The following is a 25,497-nucleotide window of genomic DNA, read 5'->3' on the forward strand; positions in this document are numbered from 1 at the left end:
ATTACTAGTTTTTTGTGAAAGTTAAAAAATGATTATAAACAAAGTATTAATTTTTTTTAACTTTTATGGCGTGATCTTGTTAAGTATGTTTATATCAAGGGCTCCACGAAGTGAAAAATTTTTACGAAAATTATTGAAGATTTTATTTAAGGTACAATGAGGACGGAAGTTCGAAAAAAATTCGTTAGTTAACATTTGTCTAATTTGTTGAAAAATTAACTTGAAGTTAAATTTCCAACGGGAGCAAATTCTTTGAAGTGTTCGGAATACACCATAAGTTTTAAAAAAAATTAAATTATTATTTAATACCTTTAAAAAATAATCAGTGTGACGTGCTCGGTTTTGAAGCCGCGCGCGCTACCTGAACATGCCCCGCGGAGGCTTACTTTCAGCGTTAAATTAGAATTATAAATAATAGAGATAGAATTCCGGGAGTTGAGAGTTTTCTTATGGAAATTTCCTCCTCTTTAAGAACCTTTTTTTTAAACTTCTTAAATGTTAATAGTTTCGGAGTTTTCAACAAAAAACGTAATACCAATTTTTGACGTGGGAGAGCCATGCTTCGGCACGAATGGGCCGGCTCGACCGGAGATATACCACGTCCTCACAGAAAACCGGCGTGAAACAGCGCTTGCGCTGTGTTTCGCCGAGTGAGTGAGTTTACCGGAGGCCCAATCCCCTACCCTTTTCCCTTCCCTACCCTCCCCTATTTCCTTCCTCACCCTCCCCTTTAATTCCCTTCCCTACCCTCCCCTGTTACCCCTTAAAAGGCTGGCAACGCACCTTCAGCTCTTCTGATGCTACTAGTGTCCATGGGCGACGGAAGTTGCTTTCCATCAGGTGACCCGTTTGCTCGTTTGCCCCCTTATTTCATAAAAAAAAAACATTTTTTGGCAACCTAATTTGCTTATAACTTTTGCAATTTTTTGTGTGCTAATACACGCTTCCGATACATTTTTCTAGAAGTCTTCCCGAATCTAATGAGCTATCGCACCTATTTTTATGACCCTTATCTCTATATTTCGCCATTCTCAACTTATCGCTTAGACTAAATATTCATGACGACTAAGCCACGTTGTTCAGCTTGTTTTAAATAATATAAAACTCAAAGGTGACTAACTCACATGGTGATCTATCAACGCACAGCACAAACCACTGGACTGTTCGGGCTGAAATTTGGCATGCAGGTAGATTTTATGACGTAGGCATCCGCTTAGAAAGGATTTTGATCAATTCCACCTCCAAGGGGTTAAAATAGGGGATGAAAGTTTGTATATAATAATACTTCTTAACGCGAACGAAGCCGCGGGCAAAAGCTTGTTTTTAATAAAATACTAAATGACGCCAACAACTGCGTCTAAATTCGTTTATCGCGCGGGAACCGTACATTGTTCTGGGACAAAAAGTATCCTATGTCCTTTCCCGGGACTGAGTCCATCTAGTCATAAGTATCTCCATACCAAATTTCAGCAAAATTGGTTCAGCGGTTTGGTCATAAAGAGGTAACAGACAGAGACACGTTCGCATTTTTAACCTTTAAGTACACGCGTTGTTTTGGGTAACGTTCCGTCCCGCGTGGGGTCTAGAGGTACCCCAATATAAATAAACATATAAATTCAGAATGGTTTAATAATTTTTAAAACCCGTTTTATATTATAAGAATAGATATTATATTATTTATGAAACACATTTATTAATAATAAACTAACCATTATTTAGACAGTAAAGAACATTTTTGTGAACTAACCAATCTCGTGCATAGAATTTGTAGGGCACATGCTTAATGCACTAAAATCCAACAAAAATGTCTACTTCTGACTAACTCATTGTTTTTTCTAATAAAATAAGACTTAGAAATAAATAATCAAAATAAAAATTAACACTAAACATTACAGAAAAAAAAATGACAATCCTTGAAGAATAGGACCCTAAACTAAAATAATTCCTTGGGTAAGCTAGGTAAGTAATAAATAATGTTCCTGAATGAGACTTGCAAATAGTTTTATAGTAAGGCTTACGTACAATAATAATTAGTTCTGGGACAATAATAGCATCTTCACCTCAATTTTGGTTCACTAGGTCTAGCTACCTCTAACTCTTTCAAAATGTTTCCAAAAACTTTCAGAGACATTAAATTGTATAATATTATCTAAGCAATTTTTATTTCTGTTAGTCGGCAACAAATTTTCCATTTATACATAGACAATTCAAAAAAATGAACACATAACCAATGTGAAAAAAGTATATACGTTAAATCACGGGTGGGGTCTGCAGGTATCCCCACATAAGTAAAAATCTCTTATCAGAGGAGTGACGGACTTTTACTCACTGAAAAACCTCGCGTTGTATTGAGATTAGCCGAAAATATTCGATCTTAACATGCCAATTTAAAAAAATACCGTCAAAAACAGCGCGTGGGGTCTGCGTAGACCCCGCCTGTGACGTAAAAGGTTAATATTATTAGTAAGTGAGTATGGATATGGATTTTGTAATTGAAGTCCATCGGTATTGAAAATTATAGTGGCTTGTGCTAATATCTAACTTAATTCTTAACATACCTCTTTCCTTTTTAAGAGCCTTCCTCTTAAAACGTGCTTTGCCTTCGCTACTACAAGCATTATATTGTATTTTTATATTATATTTATAAATTTATATATTTTATCATCTATGCTAATATTATAAAGCGGAAGAGTTTAAAAAAGTAAACGTAAAAAGTTATTTATTTGCTCAAATTACATATGTTCCTTTATAATTTTTACAGTTTGTTTGTTTGTTTGTTTGAACGCGCTAATCTCAGGAACTACTGTGACTGAAACTGTGTGTGACTGAAAAAGTCTTTCAGTCTTAGATAGCCCATTTATCGAGCAAGACTATATTTTATCACGCTAAGACTAATAGGAGCGAAGAAATGGAGGAAAATGTGGAAAAAACGGGGTAAATTATTTAAAAGGGTTTATCTTACAAACTACTGGAGCAATTTTTCTGATATTTGACTCATATGAGAAGTAGAACCGTGAAGGATAGGCTGTTTTTGTGGACTAATTTGTCTGTGAAATATCTAATTTACGCGGGCCACGCCGCGCGGAACGTCTAGTTTCAGGTATACGTTGAGGTAAATAGTTCAAATATCACGATATGAGCAATTTAAGCTCGGAGTTGTTGTGTTCTCCAAACTTCACTGTTTACGTGCCTCAGGAGACCAATTGTTTCTGATTTATTGTCGTCCCTTTTAGTTTTTGTGAGGAAGCGAGTGTTGTTTTAATGTAAGACAATGTTTTATTATCACATTTTACGCACTTTTCGCGATCATAAAATCAAAAACTCTTGATCTCTTTTAAACTCACGCGGAGAAAACCACACGTGGTGGAAAGAGCACCTTTTTTAATATAATAAGGAGGCAAAAGAGCAAACGGATCTCCTGATGGAAAGCAACTACCGTCACCCATGGACACTTGCAACATCAGAAGAGCTGCAGGTGCGTTGCCGGCCTTTTACGAGGGAATATGCTCTCTTCTTGAAGGTTTGCAGGTCGTATCCGTCCGGAAATTCTGCTGGTGACATTTCGTTCCAGAGTTTTACAGTGCGCGGCAGAAAGTTATGCGAAAAACGCGACTATCAAGACTCTGGGCCTGTTTCACCACTTCCTGACAAGTGACGAATACGTTATCCACCAATTAACTTGGCAGATCAAGTATGGAGAATCTGTCAAAAAAGTTGTGAATAGCCTATTCGCTACTTTATCAGAAAGTGGTGAAACAGGCCCTCAGTGTTGTAATCCGTCTATTGTTATAAGAATCGTGTCACGCTTGAAGAAATTCCTGCATACTAAAATCAATACTATCTTTATTGTATACGCCTTATGCCTACACTACTAAGCTAAAAATAATAATAGAAAAATGTATCTGTCGGGCTCTACGTAATCGCTTTACGTATAAAACGCTCGCGGCTCGTCTGATTTCGATTTAATTCGATCGATGGTACTTTGAGTCTGGGCATGGAATAATTCGATCGATGGTACATTGAGTCTGGGCATGGAATAATTCGATCGATGGTACTTTGAGTCTGGGCATGGAATAATTCGATCGATGGTAAAAGTACCATCGAATTACCATTGAATTATTCCATGCCCAGACTCAAAGGAGTCTGGGCATGGAATAATTCGATCGATGGTACTTTGAGTCTGGGCATGGAATAATTCGATCGATGGTACTTTGAGTCTGGGCATGGAATAATTCGATCGATGGTACTTTGAGTCTGGGCATGGAATAATTCGATCGATGGTACTTTGAGTCTGGGCGTGGAATAATTCGATCGATGGTACTTTGAGTCTGGGCATGGAATAATTCTCAATGAAAATATACTTTGCGCGAGTAGAGAAATATCTAGTTGAATGGGAAAAGGGGAACATCCTTACTAATATTACAAATGCAAAAATGTGTCAGTCTGTCTGTTACCTCTTCACGCCCATACCTCTGAAACTTGGTATGGAGAAAAGACATACAATACTCTAGTAGGGAAGATGCGATATTTTTATTTTTTGTGTCTATTTTAAAGAACCCATGTAGAATAGACCACAATAATAATAAAAATAATATTTTTTCTTAATAATAATAATAATAATAATTTATTTATTGCAAAAATGTGGTACAAAACGGTCTTACAATATAAATTAAATGAATCCAACATTCTGCCTTTATGTGGCGTGCAAAATAATTTTAAAAAGTTATGGCATTAACATAATTATAAAAAGTATATAAAAAAATAAAACACTGGAATATACTACAAAAAATACGGTTTATAATATTAATTTAAATTTTGGCGCCAAAACGGATCAATAGTATGTATGACGTCACTACTGTCCTGTCCGCGTCTACACTTTAATATTATAATTGACAACATTTCAAAATTTTTAAGCCTTAAAATAAAAAATACCGTTTCTTTAGTTTCTTCTCCTGATATCAAAAAAATATTCAAAAAAATTTTATATTGCTTATTTACTGAGAAAATAAATAAAAACTGAAAAATACGCTGTGACGTCATACTTACGGCATAATATCATACAGTTTGTTTGCCTGGTGTAAAATAGTTTTAAAAAGACAACATGAAGCATAAAAACAAAAACGTCACTGTCAACCACCTGTCAACACTGACATTTCTAAATAATAACATTACCTCATTGGTTACCTATCCTCCAGGTTGACGATGACATTGACAGACGTCATAATAAACGTAACAAACTTACATTGACAGATTTTTTCTTTTGTTAAAGTGTAATGGAATTAACCGTTCAGACGTAAGTATGACGTCACTTGGCGCTTACGTCTCTTTAGAATACGAAGGATTAAAATCTATTTTTTAGGTATCATAAAAACATAATTTTGAAAAAGCAAGAAACACGTGTCGCCTTATTTTAAGTCTACTTTCATATAAAATAATAAAAAAGCCATGTTAAAATTTTGAAATGTTGTCAATTCTGCAGAGTTTGTTTGTTTGTTTTTTTGTTTGAACGCGCTGATCTCAGGAACTACTGGTCCGATTTGAAAAATTATTTTACTGTTGGATAGCCCATTTATCGAGAAAGGCTATAATATAATTATTATCACGCTAAGACTAATAGGAGCGAAGAAATGGAGGTAAATGTACAGAAAACGGGGGAAATTATATGAAAGGGCTTATTTGAACGCGCTAATATCAGGAACTACTGGTCCGATTTGAAAAAAAATTTCAGTATTATATAGCCCATTTGTCGAGGAAGGCTAAAGGCTATATTTAATCATGCTAAGACTAATAGAAGCGAAGAAATTGAGGTAAATGTGGAAAAAACGGGGGAAATTATATGAAATTGCTTATTATCTTAAGAACTACTGAAGCAATTTTTATGTTATTTGGGAAACATGAAGAATAGACCACGTGTGGGCTATTTGTTTGCGAAAAAATGTATGAAATTCCTAAATTACGCAAGCGAAACATCCAGATATACCTATGATACAATCGTAGGAAAGTCAATTCTGTACATTGAATATTTTTGTACAATAAATAATACTTGGGACGTGATTTACTATGCTAACGCGGACGAAGTCGCGGGCAACAGCTAGTATTTTATATAATATGAACCTTGCAGTGGCCTTTTTTTTATATTTTTTTAACTTCTTCTTCTTATTCTGAAAAAATGTACTGTTTCCGCACGATATACAGCGGGGCTAAAATGGTCGCTTTGAAGAATCATGATATGAATTATCATAATATGATTCATTTTTCTAAAATCGCAAAATGCAACTCTGCTTGCAATTCATTTCTGTATTTTTGTACTGATTTGACATTTGTCAGTTTGACAGTTTTGACAATTCATTTGCTGAATTTATTGAGAGGAATTGCTAAATGTGACCATTTTAGCCCCGCTGGTCTAGTGTGACGTTGTTGCGGGCGTAATCTAGTCTAATGAAGTGAAATTAGCCCATAGTGTCAGATTCGGAGTGAAATGAAAAATAAGGGAATGTCTAAACATATTGAATTGATCGAGCAGTGGTATATCGGGCTAGTGGGAGGAACGAGATCGATCGTAACAGTTCGGGCGTGACGCCGGGTGGTTCGCAAATTCCACGGCCTTGTCACGTGCCGCGCTAGAAAAATACAGATCCTATCACACTATATAAAGAGCCGCGATAGCAGAAATAACAAGGGTCGAATCAGTTTCACCCTATCCTCTCGAAGAAAAACCCACTCCATTTTTACCGACGAGTCTTGTTCATTTACATAAAATGTTGCCTCAAACATTGTGATTGAATAGTCGTGGCTCAAATTTCATTCAAACAACTGAACCATATCGATTGATGATTTTGCAATGTTTCACCTTACTTGTACTTTTTATTGGAATTTAGGATTTAGGAGATCAAGAAGTACTTTCATTAAATATTTTGTATGTATTTGATGATATTGACCATATGTACAATATTATAATATTGTAAATGTAACAGTAACATTACAGTAAAAATGTATTATTAGTTCCGTAAATGTCAATCAAAATAAATTAATGACTTTTCCGAAACCCAATAAAATAATTTTATTTGCACTTTGAAAAGTTTTCATTTTTGATTACTTTCCACATATTATTGAAATACATATCTTATCAATTGTATAATATTATCAACTCAAATATAATATTATCAACTCTGTTCAAAAGGTTTTTTTGATTCATTTAAGTACATTATATTAGGTTGTACTTTATGATACTAAAACTTAAATCACAATCGCATACGTCATTAATTAAAACAGATACACTTTCGGATTTATAATATTATAGTACTAGCTGTTGCCCGCGACTTCGTCCGCGTGGACTTCAGTTTATAACGCGCGATTTCAACAAAATTGGTGTCAAAACCTTTTATAAAAAAACCCTGGTACCCCTGAAATCAAAACAGCTGTGCATACTATTTCATTTTTTAAATTAAACTTTATAATATTTTATGCCAAATTTTAAAGCTTATTTAGCCCCTCCAATTACACAACCTTACCCATAAACTATTTATCATTGATAGGTTTAAGGTTATGTCACAAAGTACTGACTTATTAAATAACGTAAAAAGAAATAACAATCGAAGAAAAATCGAAACTTAAATGTATGATGATACCACCTCTTATAGAAAGATGTTGGGCAAGCGTTAGCGCGATGTAAGAGACGCACGGCGCCATCTAGTATGAATTTTTGGAACTAACTTAATTTGAACAAATTTTCGTATTTTCACCCCCTTACAACCCTTTTTTTCAGTAAAAAAGTAGCCTATGTCCTTTCTCAGGCTTTAGACTATCTGTATACAAAATTTCATTACAATCGGTTCAGTAGTTTTGGCGTGAAAGCGAGACAGACAGACAGACAGACAGATAGACAGAGATACTTTCGCATTTATAATATTAGGATAGATAATATTGTTGCGTTAACTCCTTGGCAAATGGATCACCAAATAGTATGCGATAACTTCGTTCACAAACACTCGTGTTTCGGAAGTAGAAATCCCTGAAACTTCTGAAAACCCTTTTCAGCGAAAAAAGCGAAACAACGTTATCTCACACTGGATTTCTGCGAGGCCGTGCTAGAGCCACATTAATTCAAAGGCTCTCGTTTACCTACAAATATAATTTCGCTTACCATAGTATAATTCGAATCTTTAGAAAATATTCGAGGAATTGTGGAATAGTCATGGACTTTAATCGACTCACGTCTTCAACACGTGCAAGGAACAGTTGGTCCCGATGTTTGGTCGTAAAACTTACTCGTGTGCTAACGTTCGCTTGAGCTGTAATTGAGGCCATGAGGATCAAATTTTCCCGAGCCATTCTGAGCGCTTTAAATAATGCGAGCGTTTTCAATGTTCAAAGTATTTTTAAGCTATTGCATCGCTTTCATCGCGGGCTTTGAGCGCGGCGACCGAATCGAGAAGTTCCGTAACGAAAGTAAACCTAATATTATAGGTACTCCGACCGACGGTACGGCGTTGCCTTGCATCTTTTAACGTCGTTTCAGTTCGACAGACTTCGGCCATGTGTTTGTGTGCGTGTGACTACACGTATGCGAATTATAATTGCATAAGTGGATTTGCCATGCATGAAGCCGGTATCAGATAAATTAAAATCCTACGACATGATCATATTAAGATATTTAAGGCCTGTTTCACCACTTTCTGATAATGTGCCGAATAGGCTATCCAAAACTTTTTTGACAGATTCTCCATTCTTCATCTGTCAAGTAAAGTGGAGGATAGCCTATCCGGCACTTATCAGGATGTGGTGAAACAGGCCCTTAGTATTGTTATATTGTATATAATATAATTTCATCCAGTTGATCCCTTCAACTTCATTATACAGAAATTCGTTAGTGAAGAATGAAATGAAGAAACTTTCAAGTTTATTGATTTACAAGATGGCGCCCTCAACTCCACCACGAAAAATTCGTTTGTGGCGCGGGAACCGAACATTTTGCCGCAACAACTATCCCGTGTACTTTTATGGCTCCTTAAGTACCTACCTACATCAAAATATTACCTCCAGAGTGGATATTTCACCGCCACGTAGCTAGCCACCGCAGAGTACGAAAAAAAAAGTGGCATCTAGATCTTATCGTCGTGATTTCATTATTTTCCGACCGTCTATCGGTCTGAATTTATTATTCACTGATAGTTAAATTATAGTCAAAGTTAAACGAGTCTGTCTTCGGTTTGTTGCTGGCCTACATCGCAGTATAATATTCGTTCTAAAAACTTTACGACCGTTAAAAAATTCAATTAAACCGGCATTCAAGAATCATTTGTTGAAATTAATATTTACAACAAAAATTGTTATTCTGTTTGATCAAAACAAAACGGGGATTTGCCAGATGGATTTCGGTGGGTTCGTTTCGGAATGTTTAAAACGTATTTAATCCGTACATCTGTTTTTGTTTATAGCTCGAAACGGATGTTCATTTTAATTACAGTTAGATTACAAATATTTGATCAGATCGCTGGGATTACTAACACTGATCAAATAAATTAGGTTTCGATTCCGATTATATTACCGACAGTCAACAAATTAATTTAGTTTGTGTTAGTTGCATGATATTATGCTTAATTTGGAAAGTTGTTGCACGATTGATACAATAATTTATTAATAATGTCCGGTTTCTAAAGTTTTTACAACTGAATACTATCAATAAGTAATTTACAGTATAACCCGTTTAGTAATAAAAATATACACAATGGTTATTCTGTACAGCGATTGTTATTCTTATCTGAAAAGTTGTTTGACAAACAAGGACATTGTCATTTTTTTACTAATTGGTAAAGCTCTTAATTAAAAAAATACTTTTACATCGTAACAACGTAAAGTGTATCATCAGCTCTTCTAATACACTTAACACAATTTAACTCGGTATTTCACATAAAAACCCCTCGAAATAAACTGTTATATTATGGACTTTAAGGTTCCCCGATAAGCCCGTATATTCGGTGGAATACATTTTCGTGTGACCGAACTAACCGAAAGATTCGACCGCACACGATAAATACTCGACAATTCATCGTCATTTCATTCGTCATTTCATTTCCCACTTTTAACTTAAATCAGTGAATCGGGTATTTTTGATACGGGAGAGTAATTAATATTATCCATACTAATATTATAAATGCGAAAGTGTGTCGGTCTGTCTGTTGGTTACCTCTTCACGCCCAAACCGCTGGACCGATTTTGCTGAAAGGTCCGGATATACTTTAAGTCCCGGGAAAGGACATAGCGCGATAAACTGGCGCAACAGAGTTGCGGCTGTGATCTAGTTATTCATACTAATATTATAAATGTTGTCTGTCTGTCTGTCAATCTGTTAACTCTTCACGCCTAAGCCGCTGAACCGATTTAGCTGAAATTTAATAATATGGAGATATTTTGAGTCCCAAGAAAGGACCCCGGTATTTCACCGGGATAAAAAATTTCGGGATATAAAGTACGTATATATATACCAGGATATAAACTACGATTTCCGCGCGACAAACGAATTTTGACGCAGCGGAGTTGCGGGCGTCAGCTAGTTAATAATAATTTAAGACCCACTAGGATGTTTTCATGACGATGCCCCCCATGGGACATGGATGCACATCAGCTGTCACCAAAATGGAACTAGAGTTAATTATACTGATATAATATTACTATGATCCGAAAATACGCTGGGCTTTGAAATGAAATGAAGCTTTGCCACCATAAAAATAGTTATTGCATACAGACTAGCTTTGTCCCGCGGCTTCGCTCGCGTTAAGAAGTATTATTATTAATTAGGTATCAAAGTCTCAGCCGACCGGTTTAAGATTGACAAAGTTTCATACAAATTTTTATCCCCTATTTTATCCCCTTGGGATAATATATATAAAATACTAAATATAGTTTACCCCAAAGGAGCTTCCATATAAAGCACTAACGATTCAAAGGTTAGGTAAGCCTGTAGAGACATATTAAAAATATTCATATTAATATTATAAATGCGAAAGTGTGTCTGTCTGTCTGTCTGTCTGTTACCTCTTCACGCGCAAACCGCTAGACCGATTTTGCTGAAATTTGGCATTTGAGTCCCGGGAAAGGACATAGGATACTTTTTATTCCGAAAAAATGTATAAACGAGTTTTGGCGCAACGGAGTTGCCGGCGTCATCTAGTAATAAAATAAAGCTTCATATTTTACTAACTAAGCATCGCAGATATTTTATTTTGCAGTAAACTAAATGATTTAGTCCTTGTTGTCTAAAATATATTTATAATTTACCTAAATAAGCTATTTTCTGAATATATTTTCTTTTCCAAAACTTTAAAATGGCTGCAGTTTCTGAACCCACCGCTAAAAAGAAAAACGCTCTCATTATTTTTTTATCAGTTTTACCTAATGCACCTACTAGGTCTCCATGACGCTCTAGTAACTACAAAATTAGCACCTTCCCCTCCCCTACTATAATATGTCATAACATCTACCTGCATGCCAAATTTCAGCTCGATCCGTCCAGTGGTTTGGGCTGTGCGTTGATAGATCACTATGTCAGTCAGTCATTCACCTTTGAGTTATATATTTAGAAGATTACCTATTCACGAAAACTAGTAATCGTTAGTTTTAGACTTTTAGTAAATAGGTCATCTTTAATTTTAAAATACACAGCACAATCAATAAATTCTATTCCTACGAGCATGACAACCGGAGATAGACTCATGCGATTTTATGAAATCTTAAATTTCCGTTTTACCTCGTATCCGCTAACACCATAGCACATCGACATCACTGTGGCTTTTCGTAACATTATAATGAGGGACGTGATTTTAAATGCCCGTAGGGTTGCCCAAGCACATACGGCATTTTCGCAGCATAGTCGGCCTAATTATGAGGAACGAGCAGGTCAATACATCTGGGACCAACAGCTATGTGCGGGTTTCCTCACGATCTTTTCTGTCACCGTACCAGCGTCCGTATTAAGTATTTGAGATCTGATAATGTCTCATTTGTACACGATTGGGAACCGAACCTGCACCCTCTCGAGTGCGAACCAAGAGTTCACCCACCAGGCCACACAGATGTCATCAGGCTAAGTAACCGAGCACGCTGTGAATATTGATATCCATCGGCGATAGAACAGAACCTGGTTCGATCCTCATTAATAATCAGGGAATTGCTTCAAAGTCTCGTCAGTGTTGGGAAAAATCCTTTGATATATTGGCTCGTTACTCGCGCCATCTCCTTCGTCGGGACTGGGATTGTTAATCGGGCCATTTGTCACGATCCCCTTAGTATTCACTGCGAACGAACGATTCAAATTTCGCGAACGATTTCACGCCAGCCGTTTCTTCGGACTGGAATAATTATAATGGGGAATTATCGGTGATTGAAGTTCGTTAGTTTGTTATTTTGATATCCGTCTCTGTTATGGATCCCTAGTTTCGTAACAACAAATATTGGTGTTATTTCAATTAATCAGGTACTGTTATTTTAGACAAGGTTACATAATTCTTCACGTCATTTAACTTTTGTATGTTTTGTTTATTTTTTTAACACAAGATTTTTTTCTTAGTTCGGTTTGAGTCAATAAACAAACTATTATTTCTTTTCCCCGGAATCGAAATTTTTTCTCAATACCAAGTTCAATAACCGGAGGAGTTTCATTATTACAATATTTTTATATGTATATTTTGATAAATGTATATCATATTTTAACGAATTAAATATAACGAAGAAAGTAGCACAGAATAAATGATCAAACGAACTTCTCAAGTGAAGTTCGATCATTATTATATGAGTCGCTTCATTCGAAGATATAATATAACCAGGTAGTAGTCCCTTCAGCCGCTAGGCAACGTCGCAGTCTTTAGAGCATGAAACAATATGTGGGTACTTGATAAAAAAAAACAAATACTTACCAGCCGGCACGGCCACTCGGTCGCCAACGCTGCTCATTATGTTTAGAGAGAGGAAATACGAAAAACTTTCTTTCTTTGGGGACTGCAGCAAACATAGTTTCCTGCAAACCGGGAGGGAGGGAGATTATATCTTCGAATGAAGCGACTCATATAATAATGATCGAACTTCACTTGAGAAGTTCGTTTGATCATTTATTATATTTCTTCGCTTCATTCTTCGATATAATATAACCAGGTAGATTTTCAGAGTATTGAAAGAAAGTTTTTAAGGCTATGTGTATAAATAATGAAATACATTGTTAATAATAATAATCATTATATATTCGAAAAATCATTTTACATTATGTAAATAATAAGTTAATAACAATCAATAGAAAGTTAGAAACAAAATAAAATTGACCTTATATTATTATAATTAAAGTATTTAAGTCCTGAGATCAGGACGATTACAAACTGATTCGGCAAAATCTTGTGTGTCGATAATAGTACGGTTATAAAATTTTGCAAAAGTGTTGGACTCTCTGGTCCATCCTGCCGTCTTGCGAATTGTGTCCACTGACAGCCCCCGGGAGTAGGCGGCCGAGGTAGCGGCGTGTCGCGTGCTGTGCGCGCCAAAAACACTCGTGTCGACGCCACTCTCGCACAGAACTTGCTTTATCCAGCGGCTAACCGACTGTGCGGAGCTTTAAACGTCAACAACAATGAACCCGTGCTAGCAGTTCTCCTATTTTTTGTTACAAAAATAAAATCTTTGAGAGCTGTCGCAGGACATATGCTAACATTATCCTTAAAAAAAGGTAAATATAGGAGTGGTTGATCGCGACCGGGAGCTGAGGTCTTAATTAGTTCCGTAATATAAATTTTGACACCGTTATTTAAAACCGTAATATTTTCGAGTTTTACTAAGCAAAATGTTTGGACTCGATGACCAGTACAGAGAGCAAGAAGAACGACTAATTACTTAGTGATCTTTTCAAGATCTAAATCAGCATTAGGGTACCATTGTGAAACGTGATTTGAAACTAAAAGTGGATCCCAGGTACTGGTGTACTTAGGTGTGGAGGGTTTTAATCGAAAGGTTCCTTTTAAAAGACGCTTCACACAATTGTCTGAGCCAATACTGTCACCGATGAGTAATGAAAGTGCAGAACGATGAGTGTTTAAGGTACCATACGAACAACCATTTTTAAATTGTTAGGCCAAAAAAGACAGTACGGCCGATTTTTGAGGCCGAAATACGTCAAAACTATTTTCGTGACAGTATTGCCACCAGAGCTTTATAGTTACGTTGTACTGTCTAATGGTGCTATCAGCGAGTGAAGCGACCATTAGATTAAGGGCTTCGGGCGGAGATCCGTGCAGGACGAAGGCTTGCCGCAGAGCCTCGCTGCAGGCAGGGTAAGGTTCCGATGGAGCGGGTGGTGTTCTCTGTAAAGAGATTGAAGAGGGTAATTAGCTAAATCGAAATATAGTATTTCAGAAGAACTTAATTGTTTAATCATAGGAAACCAGGGCTGCAAAGGCCAGTACGGGAAAAACGAATATGCCACACGCTTCATCGTCTATCAATTTTCTTAAACATTTTAACATAAGTGCGAAAGGTGGAAATGCATAAAAGTAAAATTGTTGCCAGTTTAAAGTAAATGCGTCTACGTATACTGCGTCCGGCTCTGGTCTCCGGGAAACAAACTTTTCGCACTTTGCATTGGTGCGAGAAGCGAATATATCTATCTCGGGCCGACCTAAATGCTTAGTTATCATTTTAAAAGCTTTGTCTGAAAGCTCCCATTCTGTGTCTGTATTTATAATTCTCGAATCAAAATCGGCATGGTTTTCTTTTGTATTAACATAGGAAGCTGTAATCCAAATATTACGCTGCTCGCACCATTGCCAAATGAGACGAGATAAGTTATTCAAGTGAGGGAATTGTATTCCACCCATTCGATTCACATAGCTTATGGCGGTTGTGTTATCGATACGAAGCAATATAGCACAGTTAGACTCTGAATTAATAAAACTTTTTAAACCGAGAAAAACAGCCAGCAATTCTAAATAGTTTATATGATTTTCGCGTTCTGAAGTGGACCACATACCGTTAGCTCGTCGGTCGTTACACACTGCGCCCCAACCCGTACTCGATGCGTCAGTGTATATCTCGAATTTATAATGTGAGTGTCGCATATGATTGAAAGTTAAGAATATGTTCTCGGTCCACCAGAGTTACCAGGTTAAATCTTTTAACAATTCCGGAGGAAGTGTGATTCTGACATCATAATTATCATTGACATCATATTTAGCATTAACATTTTGAATCGTTCTGAAATCTTCGTGTACACCCAGCCGTATTTTGCGGCGGGAGTGGCGGGACACGACGATATCAAAACACCTATCAGTTGAGCTAGCTCACGAATAGTACACCGCGGCAAATTCGAGAATTTTCGAACCAACTGTGCTATATTCTTTCGTTTATCGATAGGTAACGATAAAGTCAAATCCTGTGTATGAAATATGAAACCTAAATATTTACAGTTCTGTTGTGGATTTAACACACTCTTATCCCCATTAATAATAAAACCTAAACATTTAATGTCTCATTTATGGTGTTAACGCACTCAGCATAATTATCACCTATACATAAAATATCGTCCAAGAACCCCACTAGTCTATGACCACGGTGTCTTAAGTAAGATAGTACCTTCTTTATAATTTTTGTAAAGACTCTTGGCGCATCTGATAGTCCGTACGGCATGGCTCTAAATTCATATGTAATTTTCTGCCCTAAAGGCGATTCAAACACGAAACGTAGGTACTTACGGTCTACTGAATTAATGGGAACCAATAAGTAGGCCTCCTTCAAATCTATGGTAGCTAGAAATCCATTCTTAGGTATCAACTTTAAAGCCGTACGATAATCTTCCATCTTAAAGTGTAATTTTGAAATAAACTTATCAAGTGGTTTTAAATTTAAAATAAAACGTTTGCCGCCGCTTTTTTTCGGGGCAAGGAAAATCTTTGAAATAAACTGACCTTCACTGGGGGTACATGGAGATATAGCCTTAAGATCTAACAACTTATTTACAGCTAAAAACATTTCTTGTTTATCTGTGAGTGATAAGTTATTTTTAGGCACAATACTCTTCTGGACATTTTTACAGAACGGGATTGAATATCCCGTTTTTATCCATTCAAGTATGGTAGAATTATTTGTGATATTGAGCCAACAATTATAAAAATAGCATAAACGGCCTGCATGTACCTGTATTACTGCTGCTGTGTTGCACGGGGCTTGTTCGCCTGAATCCTCTTCGAGTTCGAAGAAGGATGAATGTACCGGCGTGGCGCTGGCGCTGACGGTGCCGGCCGACGGTTCCCTCCCCGCCCCCCCTGTTCGACGGGTAACGAGGAGGGGCTCGCCAGTTTTCCTGGTGAAAAGCCCGATGGGTACCCGCCTGTTGGGATGTACCCACTGTCGGTTTTTGTGGGGCCACTCTCTTGATTTGAAGGCCCTGCTTCTCGATGGCCTTTGCGGCCTTTATCCTTTCCGAGAGTTTTTCTCCGAACAAAGTCTCATCTCTTTCGGCGTCACTTATTACATTGAGACACGTCTTATCGAGGCTGGGTGTTATGAGCTTAATGCGAATCTGGGTTAATTTGATAGTGGAGGTCGGTCAACAAACGGCATCCGTTGCTGAGTTGTCTCAGAGCCTCGATCTTGTTTTCCCCTAGGAGGAGGAGGTCCATGGCTCGGTTGGTAGCTGTGATGCCCGCGCCGAGCTGTTGTTGTTGCACGTACAAAGTACTCTTGTCTCTGTTCCGCACCATATCGGGAATGGCGGCCGATATTTCCGCATTTATCTTTGGCGCCTGCAATAATCGACAGTTATCAGGAATAATGTACTGCTTTAATAGAATTTCTTTGGGTTCCTTAGATAAACCCCTTTTTAAAATTGGCAGCCATAATTTTGCTTGACTATCTAAAATTTTTGGGCCATAATCCGGCGAATCTGACGAGGTTTCGCCTAACGCCAGTAGTAGCTCCGGATCTAGATCCGGGTCTGTCGGTACCGGAGGGTCGACGTCGTCCACCGGCGCTTGTGGGTCTGAGTCTGGGACAGCTTCGGGTCCATTCGTGACCAAATCGGCGTGAATATTGTTCACATCTGTGTATATTTCTTCTGTTGTCTGGTCTTGCTGACCTAAAACACCAATTGAATAGCTTAATTGTTTGTAATAATCGATAATCTTGTCGATAAATGTTACTAAGGAATAAAAAATTTCGAGGGTAGTCACTTTCAAGTTACGTATTAAATTATTCTAAGTTTCGTTATACACTCGCGGTGTATCCCGACACTAGTATAAAATTGATATAAACATTGTAGTTATAACTCGCCGTTAATCAAGACAAACTGGACAAAATATAGTTCCTATAATAGACTATTTATATTATAACAAAGAGCGCGCGAGATGCGCGGTAGTTGGTAAAAAGCTATCAAACATCGTCGTTGACTCGCAGCGTATAAAATGTATTTATTGGCTCGCGGTCAATCCGTACAAGCCAGTTTAATATACTTAATAATTAATTATAATTAAATAAATAGTTCTATTTGTAGAACAAAAATCGCGCGAGATGCGCGGTAGTTGGTAAATTATTATCAAACATCGTCGAAGACTCGCAGTCTACTCCGATGTAAATAAAATGTATATTTTATTGACTCGCGGTCAATCCATACAATGCCGGTTAATTTAGTAATTAATTATAATTAAATAAATAATTGTAGTTATTAACTCGCAGTTAATCCCCACAAACCGGCCAACATAATATAATTCTATTTATAGAACGAAAATCGCGCGAGATGCGCGGTAGTTAATAAATTATTATCAAACATCGTCGGAGACTCGCAGTCAACTCCGATGCGTATAAAATGTATTTATTGACTCACGGTCAATCCATACATGCCGGTTAGTTAAAAATACTTACAATCTTGGGTCTCCTGTTCCTTGTCAGATGAACACACTCTCTTCCGTTGTTTGTTCTTTGACTGCAATCGTCTAATTTTCTCTTGGTAATGATCGATTTTTTCTTGAGCACTGCGTTTCGGCATGGTTAATAGGTAGACGTGTTCGCGTTGCCTCGCGCAAAAAAGGAATGAGCAGCGTTGGCGACCGAGTGGCCGTGCCGGCTGGTAAGTATTTGTTTTTTTTTATCAAGTACCCACATATTGTTTCATGCTCTAAAGACTGCGACGTTGCCTAGCGGCTGAAGGGACTACTACCTGGTTATATTATATCGAAGAATGAAGCGAAGAAATATAATCGTAAATAAATCATATATTAAGACTATATGAATAAGAATATACGCGGTGAATTCGACATGAAGGTTTTCCCAATCCACTCGAACGTTTAAAAATTGCTTGCCAACTTTTTGTGCAAGCTTGTCAAACAACAAAAAATCTTTATTCTGATTTCCGTTATAGCAAATAAAGTTTGTTTTTTTGTAAACTACCAGCTCCGTATCGACTACACCTAAATTACTCCACTTGACGCATAGTACTAATTAGAGAAGCAAACACGAAATAATTTTCCGACCGATCAAGTGCGGCAGCAGCACCACCGCAGTCCATCTTCAACAAACATTATAACTACGCTGTGGAACCACGGAGGTCGTAGTTCTCGCGTGAACACGTTATTTTTCTTTTTTAGGACAATGCAGGCTGATCACCTGATTGTCTGATTCATGCGTTGGATAGGTTTAAAAAGTTCTGCGCCTGATATCTTGTCGGTGACGTTGGTGATCAGAGCCTGACTTACCTATGAGTTTCAATAGTGAAAATGGTTTACCGGAACCCATTTTGCAAATCCTTCCGTATTGCTCAAACAGCCCGTTTCCCATCGAAGTCTGCGTGCTTTGGTCGCTGAGCTTAAATCGCCTATTGTATCGATGTGTGAGCTGCTCTAAATAACCATAAAATTTAGATGACCCACTTGAAACTTAAAGCTTTAATGAAAGTATTTTTATACTGAATATTGCCTGTAATATATTATTTTAGTAGTAAAAACATGTTGACTTCACTCTCACTACATAAAGCTTACATTCCAATGCCGTAACGTCAGTTGGTTTGAACTTTGAAGTGAAGTCGTTGTGCTGTGGAATACCTTCATTTAGTAACAGATGACGCAATTTGCGCGGTAACTGTACATTTTGCCGCCACAAAAACTATTTACCCTTTACCGTCTCTCTAAATATATCGATACTCAAGAAAATCGGTTCAAAAATATTGCATAATAAAGACAGACACACATTCGCATTTATCATAATATTACCATCATCAACAGGTCTCCGGCCGGGGTCCGGCTACGTGGAGGCGTCGGACGCGACGAACCTGTCAGCGGTGGCGGGCAGCGACGCCACGATGCCCTGCGACACGCGCACGCCGTCGCCGCCCGACGTGCTGCTCCTCGTCGTGTGGTACAAGGATGACGTGCCGATATACAGGTACTGCACTATACCTACCTAACAACAGAGCAGAAATTAAGTTATTCTGTTATCTATACAATTATAATATTACTTAAACCTGTGTGTGCTGTGCCTTCGTCCGCGTGGCATAGTTTTGCCTCTCAAAGATCAATCATTTTCCCCGCTCTTTTCCAAATTTTCCAGCGTTTCTTTGCTTCTATTGATCGCAGCGTGATGTTATAGCCTAAAGCCTTCCTCGATAAATAATTGTATGTCCGACACAAAAATAATTTTTCAATTCGAACCAGTAGTTCCTGAGATTTATGTGGGGCAAATGACTGGCAAACGACCGGTAGGCCGTACCAGGTACCGCTGGAGGGATGAGGTAGAAAAGGACCTGAAGGCGTTACGAGCCGAATCATGGCAAGATGTCGCACAGGATCGAAAGAAATGGCGTGTGCTTGTGTCAGAGGCCAAGACTCAATTTGGGTCGCTGCGCCGCAGTAAGCAAGTGCAAGTAAGTTCCTAAGATTAGCACGTCCACACAAACTTAATATACGTGGGAGAGCCATGCTTCGGCACGAATGGGCCGGCTCGACTGGATAAATACCACGTTCTCACAGAAAACCGACGTGAAACAGCGCTTGCGCTGTGTTTCGCCGAGTGAGTGAGTTTACCGGAGGCCCAATCCCCTGCCCTATTCCCTTTCCTACCCTTCCCTATTCCCTTCCCTTCCCTACCATCCCCTATTACCCTATTCCCTCTTAAAAGGCCGGCAACGCACATGCAGCTCTTCTGATGCTGCGAGTGTCCATGGGCGACGGAAGTTGCTTTTCATCAGGTGACCCGTTTGCTCGTTTGCCCCCTTTATTTAATAATTAAAAAAACTCTCCAGCTTTATAATTTAAAATCGACATTACTTGACCTCAGAGGGCGTAGAGCGCGTGGGGAGAGAATTACTCTCACCACGCGCTCTACGCCCTCTATCTTGAAAACAGTTCAAGGTATAAAAAATATTAAATAGAAAATATTAACAGAATTTAATACTCTACAATATTGATACTTAGTACAAAGAGCGTAAACCCATAGAAAAAGAAATATTTGGAAAAAATTTAAAAAACCTGACCTTTGACCCTGATTTTAAAACTTGCGTGAATAAAAAATATGTGAATTTTGACAACTGATTTAGGATGCCAAAATACAAGTTATTACGTAGTCATAATATACTGAGTTATAGTGGGTATGTCAATTTTCCGAGGTCAACTCCCTATAATGACTGGACTAACTATCATTTTTATGTTTTAAAATAAGTTAGCGCTAATAAAAATATAAACTAGTGGATGACACTCCCAACAGCTCCGTTGGGCCAAAGTTCGATTATCGCACATTTTCCGGGATAAAAAGTACACACCCTATGTCCTTTAACGGAATTCAAAGTATATCCATACCTTTCAGCAAAATCGGTCCAGCAGTTTGGGCGTGAAGAGGTGACAGACGGGCAAACTTTCGCATTTATAATATTAGTAAAGATGCACTTCATAGGTAATCGTGTAAAAGTTTTGAGCCTCAATTTTCAGCCATAATATTAATGTGAAAGTTTGAATGGGTGCAAGTTTGACACTTCACAGAACTTATCAATTTGATTTTAACTATTCAGGCTCTAGAGTAAGACATTTTTGTTTCATTTATTCAACCAAAGATATTCTATTATTCTTTTTGGACAACATATACAGAATATTTATAAGAGACTAGCGGCCCGCCCACGTATCTTGAGAGAGTAATGCGATAGCAATTATTGCGCGATAATTGCTCGAAAATCGCAATTTCGTATCACGTGTCAGCCAAAACAATGCGATTGCAATCGATCACTTATACATGACACCTATGTGATGACAACATTGTTCGTGACATTCATGACACCCAGCAATCGCTTACGCGATTATTGCTAGTGGATTGTAGATCGCTATTTTTACGTTATACCCCAGCCGGTAGGTGCTTCGCTACGTATAAAGTGAAATAAAATAATCGGCCAAGTGCGAGTCTTACTCGCGCACGAATGGTTCCGTACCGTTATTTTTGGGAGCCCCCCTTAAGTTTTCATTTTATTTTAATATTATTAAAAATTATTGAAGTAGACATATAATTAAGGCTTTTGTGAAAATATCAAGTACCTATCTGTTGCCATTATTGATATCGAGCAAAAAAGGCCAAAAAAGTCACGTTTGTTGTATGGGAGATCTATTAATTTTATTTTGTTTTTAGTATTTATTGTTATAGCGGTACCTAACAGATATATATACATATAGTATACACAATCTGTGAAAATTTCAGAAGTCTAGCTATAGCGGTTCTTGAGATACAGCCACTGGTACTACTTGGTACTACTAATATATATTCTGTGATACAGCCTGGAGACAGACGTGTGTCTGTCTCCAGGCTGTATCTCACGGACGGACGGACGGGCGGAAAGGACAGACGGATAGACGGACAGACAGAAAGACGGGCAGATGGACAGACATCGAAGTCTCAGTAATAGAGTCCCGTTTTTACCCTTTGGGTACGAAACCCTAAAAAATTGGAACTTCTACGAATATGTTTTTTTAAAGATATTTTTTTTTAATTTGACAGCACAATCCACATCTGAATAAAGTTTCAATTGGTCAGTAAAATCCCCATTAACAAAATGATCCGCCATTTAATTTATTCATATTTTGTTATACAAAAATGTAGTAAAATTAAAAACCGCTCGACGGCCGATTTTATGCGAACTTCCTAAACATTAAATTTGATTTGGATAGGTGAGGCCGATCTTGAGTTATAAAACTAGCTAAAAGCCGAGCTTTGTAAGAGTTCTCGTCATTTTTCTGCGTAGTATTAATCTTTAAGGCAGTTTTTAGGGTTCCGTAGCCAAATGGCAAAAAACGGAACCTTTATAGATTCGTCATGTCTGTCTGTCTGTCCGTCGGCCGTCCGTATGTCACAGCCACTTTTCTCCGAAACTATAAGAGCTATACTATTGAAAATTGGCAAGTAGATGTAGTCCGTAAACCGTATTAAGATTTTGATACAAAAATGGAAAAGTTATTAAAAATTTTAGGGGTCCCCCATAGGTACAACTGAAACAAAAAATTTTTTTTTTCATCTAAGCTGTACGTGTGGGGTATCTATAGATAGGTCTTCAAAAATCATATTGAGGTTTGTGATATCATTTTTTTCTAACGTGAATAGTTTGCGAGAGAGACTCTTCCAAAGTGGTAAAATGTGTGCCCCCTCCCCCCTCTGACTTCTTAAGTATATAATATATATCTTGATAAGTCTAAACAAAATATATGATGTACATTACTATAAAAACTACCAACGAAAATTAGTTTGAACGAAATCTATCAAGTAGTTTTTTAATACGTCATAAATGGTAAACCTTAAATAAACTTTCATTGAATCAACTGAAACATAAAAATAAATCAAAACCCTTTTAATTTCATAAAAATAAACCTTATTGCTGCTGCGGAACCCTTCATGGGCGAGTCCAACTCGCACTTGGCCGGTTTTTTTAAATATATTTTAATATTAACCAAACCTTGACTGACCGATGATAACACATCAATTAATATCTTTGTACCTCCTTTTTGTGCCACATTTATGCAATAAATAATTCTACATCATTCTATTTTATTCTACATTGTATATAAATAAAAATTCCTGTGTTAAAACACAAATCAGTAGGCGTTATAGTTTTTGCGTAAAGTGTACTACTGCAAAAGTACTCAGGTTGTTTTAACTAGGGCTTGCTTCGCTCGCCCTGATTACAACAAAAAGTGGCACTGATTTTTATATAAAGAGACAAAGTAGGAGAAAATATTCTCAAGATATTATTAATATTGTAAAGTAGTTTTGTGAGTCCACCAAACACGATATGTTCATTTATATTTTTATAAGCAGCTCGTAAACTGTGTCGTCGTCGTCTCATCAAAAATGTAGCCCCACTTATGTCCCAAACGTGGCGCTGTTGACTTGCGTATTGTGTAATGTTACATTTCCGTGATACTTTAATATTAAAATATATTTCTAAATTCTTATTTTAAATTATCTTATAGAGCCAAAAATGGCGTATTTTTTTAATTTTTGTTAGTGAGGAACGACTAAACAAGGATTTGGACGGCTAGTATAATTTCAATTTATTAATAGGCTATTATACTCTTGTAATGCAATTTTTTTAATGAAATAAGGGGGAAAACGAGCAAACGGGTCACTTGATGGGAAGCAACTACCGTCGCCCATGGATATTAGCAACATTAAAAGAGTTTCTCTTCTTGAAGGTCCAGGTCTTATTGGTCCAGAAATACTGCTGGCGACTATTCATATTATTTGTCATACAGCAAAGTATAAAATAATATAAATAAAGTAATGTAAATAAAAAAGTAAAAAAATAAGTAGAGGAAGTAATATTAAATTACTGATACATAGTAAAAAATTAACTCTGAACAAAAAATATTATTTTTTTGATTATTATATAAGTAGGTACTAATCAAAAAAATAATAATTTTTGTTCAGAGTTAATTTTTTACAATTTTTCCTAAACGCCAGAACTCGGAACTACAATGGTCCGTACCACCGGTTCATAGCTAACATAGGTTATAATAATAGGGTAAATGACTAGTAGATTGGACAGTCCTAGTCATTGGAAAAAGCACAAAAATACCATATTTATTAATGTTGCTTTAAAAACTGACTGTTTTTTTTTTAAACAGGCGTTCGTTTACTTTAAAAACAGGATTTTTTTAAAACAACATTAATAAATATTGTGTTTTTGTGCTTTTTCTAATGACTGGTCCAATCTATTAGTCATTTACCTTATTATGCCTAGTATACAAAACATAATAATTAACAAAGAAAATCATATTCCAAGTGAATATAATAATATCATTTACCTGTGAAAGGAAGCTCTTCAAATATAGGAAGTTTGTAAGTAAAAAGTTAAGATTATAAAATATTCCGAGGAAACTTAGTCACCCCGTGCATCTTAGTAGAGTAAGGAGAATAAGTTTCTATTACTATCTAATTAAAAGTTGTCGTCATGTTTTTATTAATGTTCTTTTATAGCTTAAAATGATTTAACTAAACGAGGCACAAAGACGACCGAAATTTCGGTTATCGCGCGGGTACCGTACATTTTTCCCTGAATAAAAGAATAAAAGTATCTTATGTGTTTTCCCGAGACTCAAAGTATCTCCATACGAAATTTCAGCAAAATCGGTTTAGTGATTTAGGCGTGAAGAGGTAACAGACAGGCAGGCAGAAAAACACACTTTCACATTTATTATATTATTAGTATACTTAGATTATTTAGAGGAATGAAAAAATATGATGTAAGTAACTTTGTTTTCCATTTCGACGAGGGAGTAAATTTACGATTAGTATTTATTTGTTCGTATTTACTACAAATATATTAATGCAAACAACATAAAGAATGAAAGCTGAGAGTTTTTCTGTGTGGAGTGGAGGTAGCACTACAGAGCGATCCTCACCCATAATAATGGGCTTTGGGACCATTGTTATGACACCTCTTCACGTTGACATATTAATATATTATGACGGACCAAATTTTAACGATTGTAGACATGTAGAGGAGCATATTATTCGAGTAATATTATGATTGTTGCGTCGTCGTTTGTGCACGCTTTTAACGGTAGCTTTGCTACTTGCTAGTGACGATCATGTTTATCCATCTTGGTTATTCATCATTGCTCAATGCATTCTCCTAAGTCGCCAGACTCCCTAAAGCCTAATATTTTATGTACATTTTATCATAGAAGGTAAGATACCTATGCATGAACGAACGAAGCAGATACTAGACAGCCCTCACTTCAGAAGGGGTTTCATCAACGCGGGAGAGTATGAAATTTTGACAATACACCCTATTATTCGGTGCTTCAGTTTTGTGAGAAATCTCTCATTTTTTTAAATTCACCCCTCGCGGAGGGCGTCAAATTGATATGGACGCATTAATAACAGTCCGGGCTCTCTATACTCGAGGGTGGGGGGTTGACACGTGTATTGTGTATTAGTAATTTCCAACCGTACTTGTAAAGTACTCGTTCGCGTGGGCATGAATATAATGCTGCGTCATTATTT

General features: G+C 37.0%; 1 protein-coding gene across 1 annotated transcript in view; it reads left to right on the top strand.

Annotated features, from left to right (window-relative positions):
- LOC121728600 (nephrin-like) overlaps positions 1-25,497 on the top strand; it is a 265,974-nt gene that overhangs the window by 141,534 nt on the left and 98,943 nt on the right. Inside the window, exon 3 of the mRNA XM_042116774.1 lies at positions 19,245-19,404. Within this exon, the coding sequence (XP_041972708.1) occupies positions 19,245-19,404 (160 nt within the window). The remainder of the gene's footprint in view (positions 1-19,244; positions 19,405-25,497) is intronic.

The sequence above is a fragment of the Aricia agestis genome, chromosome 7 (genome assembly GCF_905147365.1).
Source record: "Aricia agestis chromosome 7, ilAriAges1.1, whole genome shotgun sequence".
NCBI lineage: Eukaryota > Metazoa > Arthropoda > Insecta > Lepidoptera > Lycaenidae > Aricia > Aricia agestis.